Here is a 19,516-nt window from a genome sequence, read left to right as displayed (position 1 = left end):
GTTAGTTCTGGAGCAGGGACAGGATTCTTCTGCTGTGGCCCCCCGGTGCCTCGTCACTGGAGGGTGATGCTCAGCAACAAACAAGGTGGATCACTGTGAGTGGGATGACGTTCCTCTGAAATGGTCGCATAAACTACCACTGGATTTCACACAAAAACTGACCTTCAACAAGCTTTTCTGTGCTGGTTTGGAGGCTGGATGCTTCTTCAGCCCCTTTCTTCTCCTAGAAAATGTTCCCCGTGGTTGCATGCAGGCAGGGGGCTGCGCCAGCCTGGCACCAGGGACCAGATCCTGTCTCTGGCAGGGCAGGGGTAAGGGTCAGACCATGTTTTGCTCCACTGTCCATTTCTTGGCCTTCAGCTCTGCTGCCGCATAATGGTGAAATCAGAAACAGAAAAACAGAAACAGCCCTCCTTGGGGTTTCAGAGTGGGACCTCAGAAAGTCTTTTGGGAATTCACTGAGCAGCCTGGCCAGCAACTTATCATATCCTCACGTTGCTGCTATTAAGAGTGATGATGGTTTTGTAACAGTGTTCTTAGCTGGGAGGATTATAGCTGGGTTTGGACAATTACTGTGTGATCTTAATTAACTTTTCCTCATGATATACTTTCTGCCAGGATTTGGCAGCTAGCCTCACAGTGTTTTACAGTATTTTTGCATAGGAAATGTTGATATCAGCACTTAAAAATTTGTAAGGAAAACAGCTAAAAGCTTTTAGGTAACAATATTTCTGAGAAGAGCTCTTAAATTCTGCCAGCTGGGAAAATGCCCCTCACTTCAAATCCAATTTTAAGAAATAGTTCAGCTACCGTGAAGCGGTGATGAGCAATTACGGTTTTATTGTAATTCTCTGCTTATGTCTTGTGAGCGTTTCATTTCTAGGTTTCCTCAACCTTTAAAAACAATGTAGCACAATTTTATTAATTAGCAAAGACAGAGGTGAAATATTTGCTGCCATACTATCATCCAGCTGCTGCCACTGGTGTTTCTCCTAACCACGTCTTTCTCTCTCCAGACTACGATGTCTGTGCTGAAGCTCCTTGCGAACAGCAGTGCACAGATAATTTTGGACGGGTCTTATGCACTTGCTATCCTGGGTATCGCTACGACCGGGAGAGGCACAGGAACAGAGAGAAGCCGTATTGCCTGGGTGGGTAGAAGTGCTTACCCCTGGTTAATGATGCATCCTACTTCTTCAGGACTTTCAGTTTAGATTGAAGCCTTTCTCTTTTTCTTTCCTATTACAGATTAAATGTGATTTTTAACTATGCTAAGGATTGGTCCCCAGAACTAAGATGTCTCAATCCCCTTGAAATTATTGGCAGGTAGTCCTTAAAACAAGCCATATGCACCTAAGCACTTTGAAGCATCATGCCAATGTAATTTTCCCTTTATTAATTCCTCCTGTGGGTTTTGAGCAGCATTTGGAGCCTTGGCCTGAGAAGAGGGACATGATTTTAACCATAACCCTCAAGGCACTATAACATTGCCTCATTAGGAAAATAAATCCTTGGGGTTTGATTCGGATGGCAAGTATCTAATACAGGATGTTCCATTTACCTGTGCTGCTCATGTGGCTAGTATTCCCTGATTCAGTAGCCATGCCCTGCAGGGTTTGCTGGGCCAGGGAGACAAGGTCTGCAGGATCAAGCGTTGCTTGTGACCTATTCCATGCAAAGAAACTGTCACATGGTGCTCACAGATAAAATGTATGGTGTGTTAATAACTCTGCAGTTTGCACAGAGCTCCAGCCTGAACCAGCAGAAGTGCTGTAATTACTCATTTATTTAAACTCCGATTCTCCCAATAGCTTTAAAGAAAGTCTTTTATTGTACTTGAGGTCTGAAACCTCCAGCTTCAGGACATTTTCGACTCTTGCTCCTCTCCAGATATTGATGAATGCGCCACCAGCAATGGGACGCTGTGCTCTCAGATCTGCATCAACACCATGGGCAGCTACAGGTGCGAGTGCCACGAAGGCTACACCCGTGGGGAGGATGGCAGGACATGCACCAAGGGAGATAAAGGTATATGCCAGTGGGGATTAAAGGTCTCGGGCCACAGGGCATTTTTCACAAGAGTTTCCGTGTGAATGTCAGGAAGCACTTCTGTACTATGTGGGTGGTGGGTCACAGGTTGTCCAGAGAGGCTATGGGGTCTCCCTCCTTGGAGATCTTCAACAGCCGTCTGGATGTGGTCGTGGGAAAGCTGGAAAAACCTGGGAACCTGGGAAATACCATTGTTTCGTGAGTTGCATACACACAGTAAGTAAGGCAGAAGTCACATCTGTAAGGAAAAAGTGGAAATACTCTGAAGGTTGTGGAAAGCATCTTACCCCCAACAGGCAGAGTGGCTGAACAGTGAAACTCACCTTTACAGCTTTGGTTAGACCATTTCTCCTGGATCACACAACAGCTACAAGCCTTATTTCACTCCCAGATCAATTTGGACTATCCCAGCTCTGGATAGCCCAGAGACACAAGAATAAAATTTGCCTAGTGCTGACCTGTCATTAATTTCATCCATTAACTAAATATCAGTGAGTTTAGTCAGCATTTACATGCCCCCATCTGAGATCAGCAAATGGCCATGGGTTGGGTGGTTGGTGCCTCTGAGCACTCAGGCATTCATAGGAGGACTGCCTGGGAATTCCATGTATTTTTAAGCATTATTTGAATCAATAGCTAAATTATGTTGAGTAACGCTTGAATTCTGCTGACCTGCAATTAGTTTGTGTCTCTCATAACTGCGGTCAATTTTTTTTTTTTTTCTACTGAAAGTAATTTGTAATGGAAAAGGGTGAGAGCAAGGACTTGTTCTTCCTTTTCGCTTGGTTTCAGAGTATAAATGTGCTCTGTGTGTAAATGATTTTAAAGTTGTTGACCTCATCCCAGTTATTAAATTACAGCACTTATAGTCCTGCAGATTAAATACAGATATAGTAATTTAAAAAGGAGGGAGAAAGAGAACAACTTGTGCTCTGGAAAAAAAAAAAACAAAACAAAACAAAACAAAAAATATGCTTTTGATGAACGGCAACTTACCATAGGTTCATCTATTATTGCCTGAGCACATATATCACTGGGTGCTTCAAATCCCACAGGATGGCCAAAGCAATTTATAATTTTGATTTTCCTCTGAAAATGTGTATCTGGGCCCACTCCATTAACATGAGTTGTTTCTTGTTGTTTTCATTTTTTTATTATCTTTTTTTTATCTCTTATAAGTATATGGGGGTCATTAAAGAAATAGGCATAACATAAATAACCCTCTTGCAAATAGTTTTTTTAGCTAACTTTTCTTCTTGCTAGTTCAGATTTCCTGACAGGGTAATGTCCAAAGCATTCCAGATAACCAACAGTTCAGGACATTCACAAATGTGGAAATCATTCCAATATTTGAAAAACAGACATTTTACACTGCACGGGCCATAAAGACATCAGTCCCAATAGCTAACCTGGAATGAAATGCCCCCCATCTCTGCAAACATCTCCCGATTTGGCTGTGTGGAGCAGAGAAGGGCACCTTCAGTCACCTTGCTGGGCTCCAGAGCTAACGATACCAAGGCTGCCAGCGTGCTGGTGCAAAAGGATGAGGAGCACGAAGGGACGAGGAGGATGAAGGGACGAGGAGGATGAAGGGATGAGGAGGATGAAGGGACGAGGAGCACGAAAGGACAAGGAGCACGAAGGGACGAGGAGCCTGACCTTCGCCGTTCAGCAGGGCTTGATGCTGGCTTCGTGGCACCGCCTGCTGGCCTGACCACTTCTGAAGCAACACATCATTTGCTTCTCGCGGCGGCTGGGACAATTAAATTTTATTTTGTGATTTACTGCGAGAGACATGCAGGGTCTCCCTCTCTCCAGGTTTACGCGTGCTGCTTGTTTCCTGGGGAATTATTACTCACATGTTCGTCCTGCCTGAACGCTGCAGTCCAGGATTATTTTTTTTGTTTGACTCTGAGCTACAACAAGTGGGCTCGAGTGAGTGCTCTGGATTTGTTAGGGGAGCACTAGAATAAGGAGCATTCTTCCCGCATCCACAGTCATGTTGCATTTGACAGAGACAATACAGCTACCCGCTCAGAAGTAGGCAAATTAAACGGTCTCAGCAGGCTGAGCACAGATAATACAACACAGATGATCCACTAAACAGCCTCCATGCAAAGACTGCCCGCAGCACAGCTCCCCGCAGAGCTCTTCCCTGCCAGCATCTCCTTCTCCTCCAGCACCAGCAAACCAGAGCCTTCAAGCAGAGGCAAAGAAAGCACACCGCTCTGCACTGAGCCTCTCTTATCAAGAGGCGCCACGGGGCTTCATATCAGGACAGGAGCATCACCCGTGATGCTTCAGAAACCCTTCCTAAAATGAGGCTGGTTTCAGCCTTCTCTGAAATAACTTTAGTTTAGTGCAATGAAATCAGGTTATGTAAGTGTCTTGCTCAATGCTGGCCTGGTAGGTGACCTCAGTATCTGCGCTGCGCGTGGGAGGCTCTCGTCTAATTGCTTCCTGCCCCCTCTGGCCTGTCCTAGGTGGCTTCTGGCTTTATCCGTGCCTTATCCTGGCTTTATTCATATTTTGGTCCTGATACAGGATTGGATGGGGGCAGAGCAAGTGTTGGATGGATGACTCCTTCCCTGGGCAAGTCAACACTTCTGTCTGGTATGAGTTAGGGGGATTCCACCTCTCTCCCGGGACGCAGCTCACACTTGCTTATGTGATGCTGTTGGACTTCTTCCCCAGATAAATCAGTCCAACTGGGGTTGCAGAAATCTCACTGGAATGATGTTTTCCAAACACTAGCTGAGCCCCCCACACACATGTTCAACTCCATGGGATGTCACAGCCCTGTTTTATCAACAGACCCGTGTATCACATCCTTCTGGAAGGTAAACTGGATTTTGTAATGAAACAAAAGGCCAAATTCACCGCTCCTTCATCTGCACATAATTCTACTGACTCTAGCGGGATTTCTTAAGGTTTCAAGCAGCAGAGGCTCTGGCATTTTCTCCCTATGACTGCATGTTGCTGTCAGCAACATTTCTTAACACAATGTGTGTGTTTTATGAGGGACCCTGTTTGGTAAGATACCTATTAAAAGAAATTTTGGTTTAAACTAGTACCGAAAACAGTCTGGAGGGGAATTTTTTGAAAAGGACATTTTTTAAATGTCTTTTTATATGTGTCACTGTAAATCCTATGCAAGTCCAAAAGTGAACATGTCAAAACATTCCAGTTTTATAAAAGAAGGCTGAAAAGTTGGAGAGGGGTGAAGAACTCCATGAGAGAGGCAGAGTACTGATTCGTGGTCAAGAGAAGACTTACCTTGTAGAAATATCAAGAGGTGTCTTAATTACAGCATCATAACAGCTCTTCCTTAAGGGAAAAACCCTAAATGTGGACTCTATTCTATCAGGGATAGGCAAAAAGGCTTTGGAGGAAGTAAAATCAAAATAATTAATATTAGAAATGCATCAGTGAGGAAACGAGCAGGTGCTGCATGTTCAGATATCACCATATGAAGTTTGGAGATGCTGTAGCCAAACAAATTATCTTGGAGACAGCACAGACATAATTTGGTGAAAATCTATTAAATTTTATGTAGAGGTCACTGGAAAAGCTCCAGGAGTATTTTTTAACAATAAACTTTGAGCTATCCAAACAAGGTACAGAAAGCTGTTCAGGTATTTACCAAGCCATGTGCTATAAAGAGGGGCTGGGAAGCTCAAAAAGCAGCATACTTACAGTCAGACACATGATAAATAAAATATGGGGGACTTTGTGGATTATTGCAATGCCATTGGTCTGCATTTTTAGGAGCAGGTAGCTGGCGTGTTTTTTTTCCTAAATTTGTTCATTAATGGTCCATAGGTGGCCATCTGATGGCAGCAGTGTTCCTTGCTGGGCCCTGTAAACATTTAAAGTCAATTACCACATCTTTAGTAGTAGAAAATTCTGTTTGTATTAAAAATGTTGCAGATCAAAATCAATACACATTTATGAAAAGATGAAGTGTAGACCCAAGAAAAAAATACAGTGTAATACCTAAGTACATTGTAGTCAATACTTTTTGAAGACTTTGAAGATTTATCGGCTTTAACCAGGAGCAGCTGCAGAGTTTTTCCATTACAGGACACACTCTGAAGAGTTCAAATGTGTCCAATAACCCTTACAGGTAACATCATATAAGGCTAGGCATCACGTGCAGAGCCTTGATATGCTTTGTGCTTCTCAACAACTATATGTGAAAGAAAAAAAAAAAAAGAAAAAAAAAAAGCTTACCTAGAGTTTGCAAATACATGCTACCCTGTGTTTTAGAAACCACATTTCTCTTTAAGCTGATATTTGTTAAAACAGTGCTTGTTTGGTTATGGTGTAGAGATGATTCCCTGTGTATGGGACTAGAAAAAGGGCACAAAAATACCATTTGCGAGATCTCTTATTATTTGAATCATTTCAAGGATTCTTGAAAAGATCCCATTCTTGTGTAGTAACAAGTGGTGTGACCTGTTCTCTCATGTGGCTTTAAATCCCGATCATTAATCTCAATCCCCATCTCTGGTCAGGGTGCTTACATCACATGGAGGAATGACCAGAGATGATAAAGAACAGCTTGTGCAAAGTGAAATGAAATGACCGCGTCATGAGGGGGTTTACTGTAATTTATAGGGTATGAAAATTTGCCCTTCAGGGCACTGTAAATCAGTTCAGATCTGTAGGAATAGCCTACCCTAAATGCAAAGATAAAAGAAAGGGTGTTAACTTTTTCAGGTATTAAAAAAAAAAAAGAAAAATCTTTAGGGACTATTAACGGGAAACAGCTGCTTTAAAAATGAGCTCAGAGCTATCCCTGCAAAATTGCTCAGCCTTACACAGCAACTCACAGTCAGAGCATTAATAATGGCAAGATTGCCTCTTCTTTTCACAGTCTGGGGAAATGCAACAACCTTCAAGACTCCAGTTGCTTTTGCAATTATATTATGAACTTTCTTTCCCTTGGATCTTTATATTTGTATTGGAAACTACTTTCTTTCAGCTGGGCTTCCTGAGAAATCTGAAAGCGTGGCGAAACCAGGGACATGCTGTGCCTCTTGTAAGGAGTTCCATCAAATAAAGCAGACAGTTTTACAGCTGAAGCAAAAGGTATGAACATTGATCAGTTGTGTTGTTATGAGACCTCCGTGTTTTATGACAACTGAGTTCAAATTTAAGTGCTCAGAGCTGTCACTGCCATGTGGCTCTTCTGCCCATAAAGATGATGGCAGCATGATTTAAAGTTGTGTAGGAATGGCATCTCTTCCTTTTGCTTCTGCATTGCTTGTAAGCAGATTTCTAAGCAAACTCACGGTGACAGGGTCTGGCAAACACCCATCGCAGCCTGAGCCCAGGTTTCTTGGCAAGCTGTGTTGTCCTCAGCTTTTCATTCATTCTGAATGCAGAGGATTTTGGACTCGATCCACCTTTAGTATATGTAAATGCAAGACGTTCTGGTGATGAGGGAACGTGGGAGAACATGATTTTGCACTACCAGGGTGTTGATACGGGATGCATGCCAAATAGGAGGTGTGTGGCTAGACAGAAACATCACTAGCAGACACATTAGCTTTGATTTTTTTTAGAAAAGAAAAATCCCTCAGCCACAAGACTTTTTTTTCATTTGTTTTCATCTGTGTCCGTATGAGAGTATATAATGCATTTTAAAACTTCCCCTGGCCTTTAACTTTATTTGCTCGTATATGTGGCCTCCTTTTGCACTTTGGTAAGATTGAAATAACCCAGCACAGGGTTTGTAGAGCCATGTGCAGAGGTACAGGTGTAATGCCCTTTCTGGTGACACCTCCTCCAAACATTCAGGTTCTCTGAAATGCTCTGCAGTAACAGTCTAAGCAATTCATGTTGACAGGCTGTAATCATTTCCCCTGGGCAACACATTTATTTTAATTGTATCAAAACGTAATTTGGCATAGTCACTCATTGCATTTAATATTGCTCATTAATGTAATTTATAACAGAGAGAAAGGAATCTGCTCCGTATTTTGCTTCTGTATCAGGTATGGGGACAAATGTGGATGGATATCCACGTGTGACAGAAATTCTGTTTTTCAAACAGCCCCTGCTAGCAAACAGCAGGCGGGTTAAAGCGGAGCGGTGCTGCTGAGCGGCTGCCTGTCCAGCCGCAGGCGGTGAGGCTGAGCAGGCTCGCACCGCTCTGGGATCTGGGACCATGCTGTTGGCCAACTAGTTTGCTGCAAGAATTTGTGGAGACTCATGGCCTGGATTAATGGAAAGTTTTATGTGTCTGGCTTCCACCGTTAGGTGCCTGTTATTCCAAACGCAGTCCTGGGAGCCTAACGCTGTTGGTACCTGTCGCTGTGTGCACTTGTTCCATGGCATCTGTGGCCATGCCAAGCACTTTGCTCTTGCCTCTTAGCTAATTCCCATCATGGTCCATAGCCTAAATTTTCCCCAGGTATTTTCCTAGTGGGACTTGATTGATTTGGCATCCTCAGAGGAAGCACACTGGGTTGTGCCTCGTACAGACAGAGCAGGAAGAGGTGAATCCCCAGATGCATTCAGCATCTTTTACCCCACAGCAGGGAGAGCTTTTGCCCATGCAGAGAGGAGATCTGGCCTCACCCTGCTCCTCAGCCCAAGGAGACACAAACCCTTGTGTTTCACCAGCCACTCCCTGTGGCCAAGTTCTTCTGTGGAGGACGCCTCTCAGTATCTGTGGTAAAAGCTTTTCTGTTTTGTACAAAAAAATTCATTACTGCCTGCCAGAGAGACACTTTACGGGAATAAGTCTTTAGCCTTGTGGTTAAGGCTTTGGGATTCTATGAACTTTATGTGAAATTACGTTTAGCAGAAGAGCCTGAGAAGGATCCAGTCCAGCAAACCCTATAACTGGAAAGCAGGGTGTGCTTCTGGAGGTGGGAGGTGTAGTTTTGGGTCTCCTTAGGAAAGGAGGGGTTGAACTCAAGTCCCTGCCACCTTTGGAGAACAGACTAGCTATCGTATTAAAAGAAGGAGGTGATGGCAACAATACCTTTTGGAGGGGATTGCACCATCAATTCCAAATCCAGCGTATGGTATTTCAACAATCAAGAACAGAAAGTCAACTCACTTGGTTATCCAGTGGGACACACTCTCCCCTTGATTTACTGGGGGAGGGGGTAGCCCTAGGCTGACCTCAGACCTTGTATGAAGGAGGAAAAGCAGAAGCTGGAGAAGTAGGGGAAAGATATCTGGCATGTTGACATGCAGCCAATGATTTTTTAAGAAGTCTAGTAAGCAGTTCAGCTCTTGGAGTTGGAGCATTGCTAGATCCTATTGCACAGATGTGTTTAAACATCGTAATTAGAAATCTGTGCTAAAATTCCACAACTCTCCTATCAAGCTCTGTCAAAGTCATCTAAACCACAGATTGCCTAGAAACCACCCAAAATACCAGATGCAACATCCAACAGCGAACTTATGGGAATCTTGTGTCTAGCACTGTCTTTCTTTAAAATTTACTCTTACTAATATTTGCACGCACATGGAAAAACATTATTTTTCAAGGGCCATTAAGATTTGGAGCAATGGACAGAGAACGCCAAGGTCACTCTGGATCACAATCTTGGTTCAGTTAAAAGGTGAAATAGAAATTAAGCTAGTGAGTATAGCCGGTCCCTGAGAGGATGTGAGTCAACATCAAAAACACATGGCTTGGCCCCAGTGTATGTAACAGCCATTTTCTGGCCAGAAAATATCAAAGAGCAGTGAGCTAGACCAGAGCCTGGGTATTTTGGCACTCATAGTGTATGCCTTAAGTCCAGCTGACTCAGTGGGGAAGCATGTGTAGATGCTTTCACAGCAGCTATGTGATTTTTTAATATTTTTTTTAACTTACTAAGTTATTTGTTGAAACAGCCTTGCTGGCCAGAACAAGTCAGTACCTTATTTACTCAACAGAAGAGAATATACTCCAAAATCATTTTCACAATGAGTCTTTGCTACTAAATGCATCTTTTTAATCCAGACTGGCCACTTGCAATATAATCTGAGGAGCTGTTCGGAGCAGGGGCTACACAGTAAGAAAAAGCTCCCCCAAGTAGGATCTGGTCCAAAATTTACATACATTCATCTCCTCTAGAGAGGAGATCAGTTAATCTGCCACCCCCAAGGAGAAACACTTATTTGTTCTTCAGCATGAATAAGCGTTTCTGCTGGGGAAAACTGGAAGAAATGAAGTGATCCTTGCCTGTTTGAGTCTCACCAATGACTTCTCACAAATATATATATTTTTTTTTCCCAAAAAATATAATGTTCTCAGGGTCTCACATTTGTAGTGTGCTGACCAAAGCTGGCTATGGGACCTCCTCAGGCTGGTTGCTGGCCAATGCAGCTGTGACAGCCCCCAGCTGCTGAATTCCTCGCAAGGTGCTGTGACCCACACAGCAGCCCTTTAGCTGCAGCGGTCCCACACTTAAGGCTGAGGGGTCATTGATAAGTGGAGCTTTTCCTTGGAAAACCCAAGATGACAGTGCACAGGGCCCACCCCAAAGCAGTAGGTACGTTGGATCCCAATTTTCTGTGTGAGCAGAAAGTAAGGAGTTCCACTTCTGTGAGCAAGCACATAAAGCACACCCAGTGGGGCTTCTGTGAAGTGCTGAACTCATCCAACCACAGATTTCAGGGGAGGTAGAGTGAATCTACCAAATTCCTATGAGACTTGCATCACATTGCCTAATTTCTATATAGTGCCCTTGGAACTTGCAATGCTCTCCAAAGCCCAAGTCACAAATGGATGATAAATCCTCCTATTCCTGTCATCGCATTTTGCATCCCAGTCTGAAACACCAAGACAGTGTTTCAGAAGTGCCACCAGGAACTGTCTTAATGTTTCCAATGTTCTTTCTTCACTTTCTCTTCCTTCAGAACTGTGCTGGTGCATCTAACCCAGAGCTGCAACCAACACTGTCTGCCCTATAAAGTGCATTTCTTCACTAATAACTTCTTTCCCAAAAGAAATTTGCTCACTTACACTATGTATTGCAAGTGCATGGCTTTGTTATATTTTCAAACTTTAGGTTTGCAATAAGGGCAGGAGGACATATATCAAATAATTACAGAAGCAAGTAGGAGCCTTGAGAACAGTCCAATGAAGGGAATTCCAAATAGCTAATTAAAAGCACTACCAGACAGCAGGAGTCATCATGTATTTTAGTTAATGCAGCTCTTCCACGCAAATGTTGCAGAATCCACTGAGCCAAGTTTATTCAGGGCAGCAACAAAGCTGACCCAGATCTGTCCTGGTATTGCTGAAATATCCTTTCAGTTCTGTTTGGCAGAGCAAAATTCCCAACTGTACATGCAGCCATTCACTATTAATAAACTTCTTTCCTCGCTGTAGACTGGCCTTCTGGCTTGTTGTCTCCCTTCAGCTGTCTCTGCAGAGACTAAGTATTTGCAGAATGTTTTAAAATGTGTTTAATTATTAAATACATTCAATCTGGGCAAGCAGAATCTGATATTTGATGGACAATGACATTTTAAACCACAGTATGCAATTTTCCTTGCATTCTCACTTGCTTGTGCCTTGTGTCTTTATGCAGAGCAGATGCAGACATCCATTGGGTTAAATGGCTTGGTTACAGGGCCAGATCCACAAAGCATTTTGGTCTTCTATTGAAACCTATGAAAATGTAGGGACTTGTGCAAGCAATTGGGAACTTGAACAAATGTTGACCTGAGGAAGCACAGTGAATGAATAGAGGAAAATTCACATAATGAAAAATGGGTTTTCTGAGAAGATCCAAGCAGTTATTTGCCTTCAGTTTTTGGCAACTTGTTGCTGTATCCATCCTGAATTTCTCCTGCCCTCCATTTGGGTAGACTTGCAGTTTTTCCATGATGACTTGAAAGGTGAACAGCCTAATGGGAAACATCAGGGTTTCTAACATGGTACTGGCTCCAGACCCCAAGGGAAGGAAAGTACCCGAAGGTATAAATGCCTTAAAATCAAAGGGTGCCATGTTTCCATATAGTATCTCTCAGGTATAAGAGAGTATCTTTCAGGTATAAGATGCATGAAGTGTGGATCATCTCTAGGATCCTCCATCCAGATCTCACGTCATGTTCCACCTTATGAGGCAATTATCTGCATGCAGCCACCCTCCAGTAGTGTGCCCATATGTATGAGCTGGGCTCATACTGGGTTCTTTTACTGTTATTGGGGAAAAGTGGTTATGCTGTTGTTATAACGCATTAAATTGTTTCACATAATGTGAAGTGCAATCCTGACGGTGGCTCCAGAACAGTGTTAGTATAAATGAAGATATGGATAAAGACTTTACATTTTCCTGAAGCACTTAAATGTGCTATTTGTCCACATCAAAGTTTAATCAAGAATGCAGTTTATCCAGATGAATGATGGAGGCCTTACTGTGATTTTTGGTTTTGGCAGGTTGCTTTGCTACCAAATAATGCTGCTGATCTTAGCAAACACATCACTGGTGAAAAAGTGCTTGCATCTAACGCTTATATCCCTGGCCCCCCAGGCCAGCCTGGCCAACAAGGTCCTCCAGGTAAGATACAGACCAGAGGGACGTAAGTGTGAAATAGTGCCATGAGTAAAAATAATAAGCCTCAGTCTTTCAGTATGATAGGATTTCATGCGTTACATATTTTGATTGCTATGATTATATTGGCATTTGCAATAAATTGAAAAAGAAAAACTTTGCAGTCATTATTCAGTCAGCCTCTGCGAACTGTCTAACATCACTCCATTGTGTTTCTTAGTCTCAATGTATTTCTTGGCGTGCAAACTGTGTTTGTCCTGTACGTGTTAAAGTGCTCCCTCTCCCAGGGATATCTCACCTGCTTCAGATGTCATTTCCCATTTCTTAACTGTGTCTTAAACACTCCCCATTTCATTTCAGAAATACCTATTACTTTAGCTCACTGTCATTAGTAGAGCAGCAAATGTGCTTTCAGTTTGCGGAGGTTTGTGCCAACTGTTTTATTTTTCCTTGTCTTGTTCTACAAGGATTCATTTCTTGCTTTTATGTTGTGTTCTAGATTCAAAGGAATCTGAAAAGAAAAGTAAAACTCCACTCACACCTTCTGCACTTTGTTAAGGTATAGAGTGAAACAATGAGAAAAGCAGAGAGTTACTAAGGCTCTAGCTTAAGCCAGACACCCTGCAACCTGCAGCCAGTGATAGTAAAAGTTTTGCTAAATCCATTGAATGCAGATCTGATTTGGGGTTAGTGATAAATGCAAGGAATTTTACTATTGTTCCAAGTTTCTGGAATACTCTTACTGAGGACTAGCTGATATTTCATACCAGGTTTGATTTACTACCTACTGAACTGCCCACCATTTATCCCCACTTTTGCAGTCTTGCTTTGTTTTTTTGAGTCTTTATCTCATTTTCTTGGAGGACGAGTATCTTCAGCCTTCAGTATAACATAAGTGCAAGGACATTGTGGTTAGAGACTCTGCATCAGACTCTGAAATGTACATTGTGCCGTCTTGCAATCTCTCTAACATAGGCCTGACTCTGCATTTCTTCCATCTGGTTTCCCCATGACTGAGCTGTCCAAGGTACTGTAGAATTCTCTGTTCTGCTTGAAAACCATCCCCGCTGACCTCTTCCCCTGCCCCGCCGTTAGCAACAGGACGGCCGGGTCTTCAGGAGGAGTCTGAAAGGTTCATCACTGAACTTAATTTTACTCCTTATGAATACCCTTGCTGTAAATATTCTGTCCTGCTGAACCATTTTTGCTCTCGGCCTTTCATTTCCTGTGTCTTTCATGTGCCTTCAGTATGAAGAAAGTGCTCCCCCCTCTAATTACAAAGCACTTCAGCCAGTGATGCTTTAACGATCTTTGTTTTGTGTAAATTCTGTTTCAGGTGCCTTATCTTGTGTTTTGCTTTTCATAGTGTTTTTCTTGATATAAACCTCTATTTTGCTGCCTGGTGCCTTGTAAAAACTAACATTCTCTGCTGAACCAGCAGAAGCTGAAAAGGGTATAAAGTGAAATGCAAGAACAGAGCCTTTCTTGCCTTAATATGTTGGCTGCTGTCCTGGGAAACAGAGAGGTGCAAACCACTGCTGAAAAGGGTTTGCTTCTGTGCCAGTCATGTAGATGGCTTTAACCCAACATTTCCATGAGTTTTCTGAGGCTTTCTTTTTATGAGATGTTTCTCAGATGTGATTTGTTCTTTCTCCCTTTTTCTCTTTGTGTGAAAATCAGGCTTTTCTGCTTTTCTTTTCAACCCTGGTCTGTGTCCCTAACTGCTTGGCAGTGGAGATCTTTGTTTCTTTGAACACACAATGTTTAATTGTTTCATGAAGATCTCTTGTACCCACTGTGACAACGAGTAATGTCTCAAATGACTGCTGTGTTGCTTGTGTTGCTGTGGATTTGTGGATTTGGGTGTGTTAAGGCAACAAGCCCATTGGGTGGTTCAAAAAATAGTCAGTCCCCACTGCTCGTGCTGATGAAGTGTCCTGAAGGCTTTCCCTTGCAGGTAACCTTTGCTGTTGATTGTAGGGGCTCCAGGACCGAAAGGGAGTCAAGGAGTTCCTGGGTCACCTGGACCTCCCGGACAGCCAGGCCCCCGTGGATCAATGGGACCCATGGGCCCATCTCCAGACATATCCCATATTAAGCAGGGCAGACGGGGCCCCGTGGTCAGTATTCTCACCTCCTGTCATGCACTGCATGGTTGGCCTAAGCTCCACAACCTGTCACGTCCCTGTGAACACTTTCTTTTCTGTTGCAGGGCCCACCAGGAGCACCAGGGAGAGATGGCAGCAAGGTGAGGAGAGGTACTGTTTTCCACAAGGCAGGCACATGCATATCTGTTCTATGCACTTGCAGTCACACCCTTTTACCTCCACATGTCCTTTGCTAAACTGAAAACGTCCCACTCTCTTATCACCTCTTGCCTTTCTTCTCCAATGTTGTGCTTCATGTTCCTTAAGTTTTGCAAATAATAGCCATGCCAGGCTCTCAAGCAGCTTTCTTTCCTTTGATGTGTTAGCCCATTTCATTAGACTGCTCTTTTGTGAATTTCTCCTGTTAACTGGTCTGTTTGTTAATGTCTAGGAGAAATATCAAAAGCACCAGACTCTGCTCCCACTAGAGCCAGTGGCAATTTCCTGTGTTCTTCCTGATATATTTGTTCCAACTTCATTTTCTTTTCATTTCTTTTCATTTCTTTTTCTCAGCAAGCAAAGTTAGCAAACACTGATGATTCTAGATCTGTAGCCAGTGAGTCTGCAAAGGTAAACTGCTATTTTGGTTTCCTTTAGTCACAGCAAACTAACTGAGGTGGTATTGATTACAGGGGGAGCGAGGTGCACCAGGACCAAAGGGGATACCTGTAAGTATTGCTCTCAGCAAGCAATTCAACAGCAAAGTGATGCTGGCTACTAGCAGGCCAACCAAAAGAAAACAAAGAAAGAAAGAAAAAAAAAAAACTTTCCTTTGTCAAAATCACAGTGAATGTCACTTTACATACCCAGAAAAGGTTATCGGAAAGAAAGAAAGAAAATACTCTTTTTCATCCAAGTTTCTTTCCTACACACCTCCTCCCTCGCTGGATGCTACACTGAAGGCAGAAAGTGCCCGTCCACCCTACGGCAGGCAGAAACACAAGAACCCATGCCAAGTGCTAGTTAGTACATTTCAGCTTCACTCATAGTGGGAGTTTGATCTCTCAAACCTTTTAAAATCTGGCCTCTCATCTCTCTCTGGGACTTTGAGCAAATCAGCAAGAGAAGGATGAATATTTACAATCTGGTTTTAGGTGAAATTGATTAAAATTTTGTTTGTCGCAGTCTTTTCTCATTGGTGAGAGAATTCTCATACATTTATATTCTCAGTATTAAATAGCATACTTTACTGTGTGACAACAGCTTAAAAGAAATAATTTTTTTCTGAAATTAGATTAAAATGGGCAGTATTTTCTACAATGTAATTACTAATAAGTTCACTAAGTGATGGACTGCAGTGGGGTTAATGTATTGAAAATTAACTTCCAGACATCAGCATTCCCCAGATAATTGTAATAAATATTAATAATTATCAATTAACTAGTTATTTTAAGCATGTAATTTCTATTATTTTAATATGAAGGAACACAAGGAACCAAGATTTCTCTCTGTTCCCATGAGGTGTTGAAATGCTCTTAGGAGGCAGATATAGCAAATGAGTTGTTAAATAACAAAGAGCTGAGAACCTAGTAAATATAGACTGTCTACAAAAACATTTGCCTTTTGAAAAATGCTTCCTGATCAGGTTGATTTGAAAAGAGGCGTTTATTTCCTGGCAATAGTTATGAAGCAGTATTTTACTGAATCACCCCTGCAAGGGCAATTATATTGACCTGTTTGAAAACTGTAAGAGTAAAGTGGAACGTGATTAATGACCATACCTTGTGGCTGCAGGGCCCACCAGGTTCATTTGACTTCTTACTGCTGATGATGGCAGACATCAGGAATGACATCGCTGAGCTGCAAGAGAGAGTGTTCGGACACAGGACTCATTCATCAACAGAGGAGTTTCCATTACCTCAGGAATTTACAAACTATCATGACACAGTGGATTTTGGATCTGGAGAAGACTACAAACCACGGACATCACCCAGAGACTCCAGGATACAGAAGGCAGCCCATCCTTAGCTATGCCTACTGACAAATAGACCCCCTTTAGAGTTCTTCACTATAAAAATGCACTGACAATGTAAAAAATATATATATATATTATTTCTCAGTTTTCTCTTTGCTTTTCCCCAACCATGCTGCCTGTACTGTAACTTTCCCAGTTCATGGTGGCCTCCTTGCAGTAATTCCATACCGTCAAGCCTGCACTGTGCATTGTATCTAGACTATCAGGAAAACCTTCTTAGTGTATTGGGCTAGCAGGATTAAGGCACACGCTTGTTAATGGGGCAGACCACAGCATCTCATCTGCCTACCTTCGGTTCTGTGTCCAAATGACCCAGTACCTAGATTTTGCGGGCGTAGGAGAGTAGCTGATCATCATCCCTGAAAGACATCAGAAATGGATACCTAGGTCCACGGTTACTTCATACATGTAAATGAATGATACCATGGAACCCAAATCTCCAGCTAGTGTCCCCGGGTTTAGGAGAGTGTGAAAAGTGGATCTCTGTTTCACAGCAGAGGTCAGCTTTATGTGAATTGTCTCCTTCTGTTATGCCCCACTTTGGCACAAAAAAAAGCCAAAAAACATGATGAAGCAATGATAGAAAGATACTGCTTATTGATCTAGAAATGATTTGAGGGGATCTACTGACCTTCTAAAAGGTATTCACAGAACTGGAACGCAGAAGTTACAGTGTATTTGGCTGGGTATATGAGGAGTGGTAGGTGCAGGAGTGCACATGACAAAGCATTTCAAGTGGTACGAGCATAGCTAAGGTGAGGTACTGCACATGGGATCCTGTATTTCTGAAGAGGGATAAAAGGGAGTACCCTTTTTTTTTACACTGGAAAATTGGATGCACAAAGTTAGACCATACCTCATAAATGATGTATGTTAACTTTTTTTTTTCTTTTTTTTTCTTTTTTTCTTGGATTTCCACAGCTGCTGAGGACATTGGCATGCTTAGAAGATAAAGGAGTATATTAAGCACAAAAATGCAGTGTTGTACCTGTGTAGCTGCTGTTTCTACCATATGTTCAGTACTGGGTCCTATCTATGTTACAAATGCAAAGAAAATCGTATTTTGTCATGTTTTCCATGGCTTGTATGTTCTAGTAGAATAAATACCAGCAAAAATATAAGCAGGCGCTTTTCAGATAATATGGAAAGGTTTGGATCCCCTTCCATATTCTCTGGGCCAAAAGATAGTTGGTGTAATCCCTACCCCACCAGAACAGGTCATGTTGTATAAACAGCTAGCTGTCTAGACATTTTGTATCTTTTGTATATTATCTTAAGGGGATATGTTAATTCTTGTAATTGTTTTCCAACTCCTCACTATCGTTATGCCACAAGCAAGGGCATTAGCTTTAAGAACACTAATGTTCTTTATTCCTCTTCACGTTACACATACATCAGTATTTACAAAGCAATGACTAAGTCACTGGTAAAGCTTAGAAAAAATGATAGTGCTCTCACCATAAGATCTTTGGGCTTCTCCTCTGGAAGGAGCTCACCCAGCAGCTACAGATCCAAGTAATCTTGTGAATGAAGTAAAGCGGAGATCAGTGAGACCTGGGGAAGGAACTTGTGGACAAAGGAAGGATGGTTTTATACAGAGCAGACTAAAAAAAAAAAAAAAAAAAAAAGCCCTAAGGCAGCAATCTGAGGCATGTATGTGTTATTTTCTTAATTTTAAACAGGCAACTATGTATAAATGATATAGTTCATGAAAATGCAATAAGTACATTTGTCAAATTATGTATTCGTAATCCTTGCAAATTATGTAAATCTTGGCTACGTTTAGCACCACCACTCATGACCTGCTGGATCAGGTTGATTTCCACAACAGAACTAGCAGCTGCAGTTATTTGGACCATCAGACACTAAATAATATGTTAAATAACTCACTTCCTACATACGGACTGCATTTTATTGCCCCCTGCCCACAAGGAAAATGGGTTCTAAAAAAAAAAAGGCACTTACCTGAGTTCTAATCTCTGCTTTCCCACAACTAACAAATGAGAAGTTTCTACACTAAAAGCTTGACCACTGAATTCAGGGAAAGGCAACAATATGGTGCTTGGCACAAGTCTTTAGGGAACTTCTGAGAGTGGATCAGGAAAGTAGATAAAATACATGCCTCACTCTGAGTGCAGGAAGCTGTCCTACAGACCTGCAAACATAAAGTAGGGTGCATTTTTACATGCCTTTTTGAATGATGAGCTCAATAACTTCCCTTTCTGGAGTCTGCATGTTTTTTTCACAGCCCCGAGCTGTTTTTGTTCTTGTTTTCCAGCAGTCATGTTTCCTCCATAAAAAAGGTGAAAGAAAGAGCTCCTTGAATTTCTCCTTGTGCTTCACACTCCTCTTTCCACAGACTCCTTGCTCCAAAGTGCTGTTGGCTGCGTCCCAGCAGCGGTGAGAGGACACCATGGGTAAGGCCAAATCCACCCCACAAGACAGAAATTCCTCCAGCAGGGAGAGCCCCTCTGAGCACATCTATCTGGGAATGTTCAGCCTTCTGTCTGCATCCAGCTAAGATCTTTGTGTAGACTTCTATAATTTTATTTCTCATTAATTGTATGATAGCTTTCATAACATATTGTATCAGAAACGTTTCACTACAATTTCTAGAGAAATACATACAGACATTCAGATAGAAAAAAAAATATGTTTTCTTCAGTATACCCAAAGTTTTATAAAGCCAGACCAGAGGAGTCGTTTCCAATTTTAAGCCTGGTTACCAGAGAGAGGGAAGTCATTACCTTGTAAATTATTTATTATTCCGTGGCTCCAAAAATAACTACCCAAGAATCCAAAATAAGAATGTAGAAATATCTACACGTCTA

At 42.2% G+C, this 19,516-nt stretch overlaps 1 protein-coding gene across 1 annotated transcript in view; it reads left to right on the top strand.

Annotated features, from left to right (window-relative positions):
- Window positions 1-16,678, top strand: part of CCBE1 (collagen and calcium binding EGF domains 1) — a gene marked incomplete at both ends in the record, with an annotated part of 92,895 nt that extends 76,217 nt beyond the window's left edge. The window contains 8 exons of the mRNA XM_084304851.1: window positions 1,017-1,151; window positions 1,891-2,028; window positions 7,037-7,143; window positions 12,449-12,569; window positions 14,544-14,683; window positions 14,776-14,811; window positions 15,343-15,378; window positions 16,445-16,678. Of these exons, the coding sequence (XP_084160977.1) occupies window positions 1,017-1,151; window positions 1,891-2,028; window positions 7,037-7,143; window positions 12,449-12,569; window positions 14,544-14,683; window positions 14,776-14,811; window positions 15,343-15,378; window positions 16,445-16,678 (947 nt within the window). The remainder of the gene's footprint in view (window positions 1-1,016; window positions 1,152-1,890; window positions 2,029-7,036; window positions 7,144-12,448; window positions 12,570-14,543; window positions 14,684-14,775; window positions 14,812-15,342; window positions 15,379-16,444) is intronic.
- Window positions 16,679-19,516: the final 2,838 nt, after the last annotated feature.

This window comes from Netta rufina (assembly GCF_964035555.1).
Source record: "Netta rufina genome assembly, chromosome: Z".
Taxonomy (NCBI): domain Eukaryota; kingdom Metazoa; phylum Chordata; class Aves; order Anseriformes; family Anatidae; genus Netta; species Netta rufina.
Note: the sequence above shows the minus strand (reverse complement) of the source record. Positions and strands in the feature narration are given on the sequence as shown.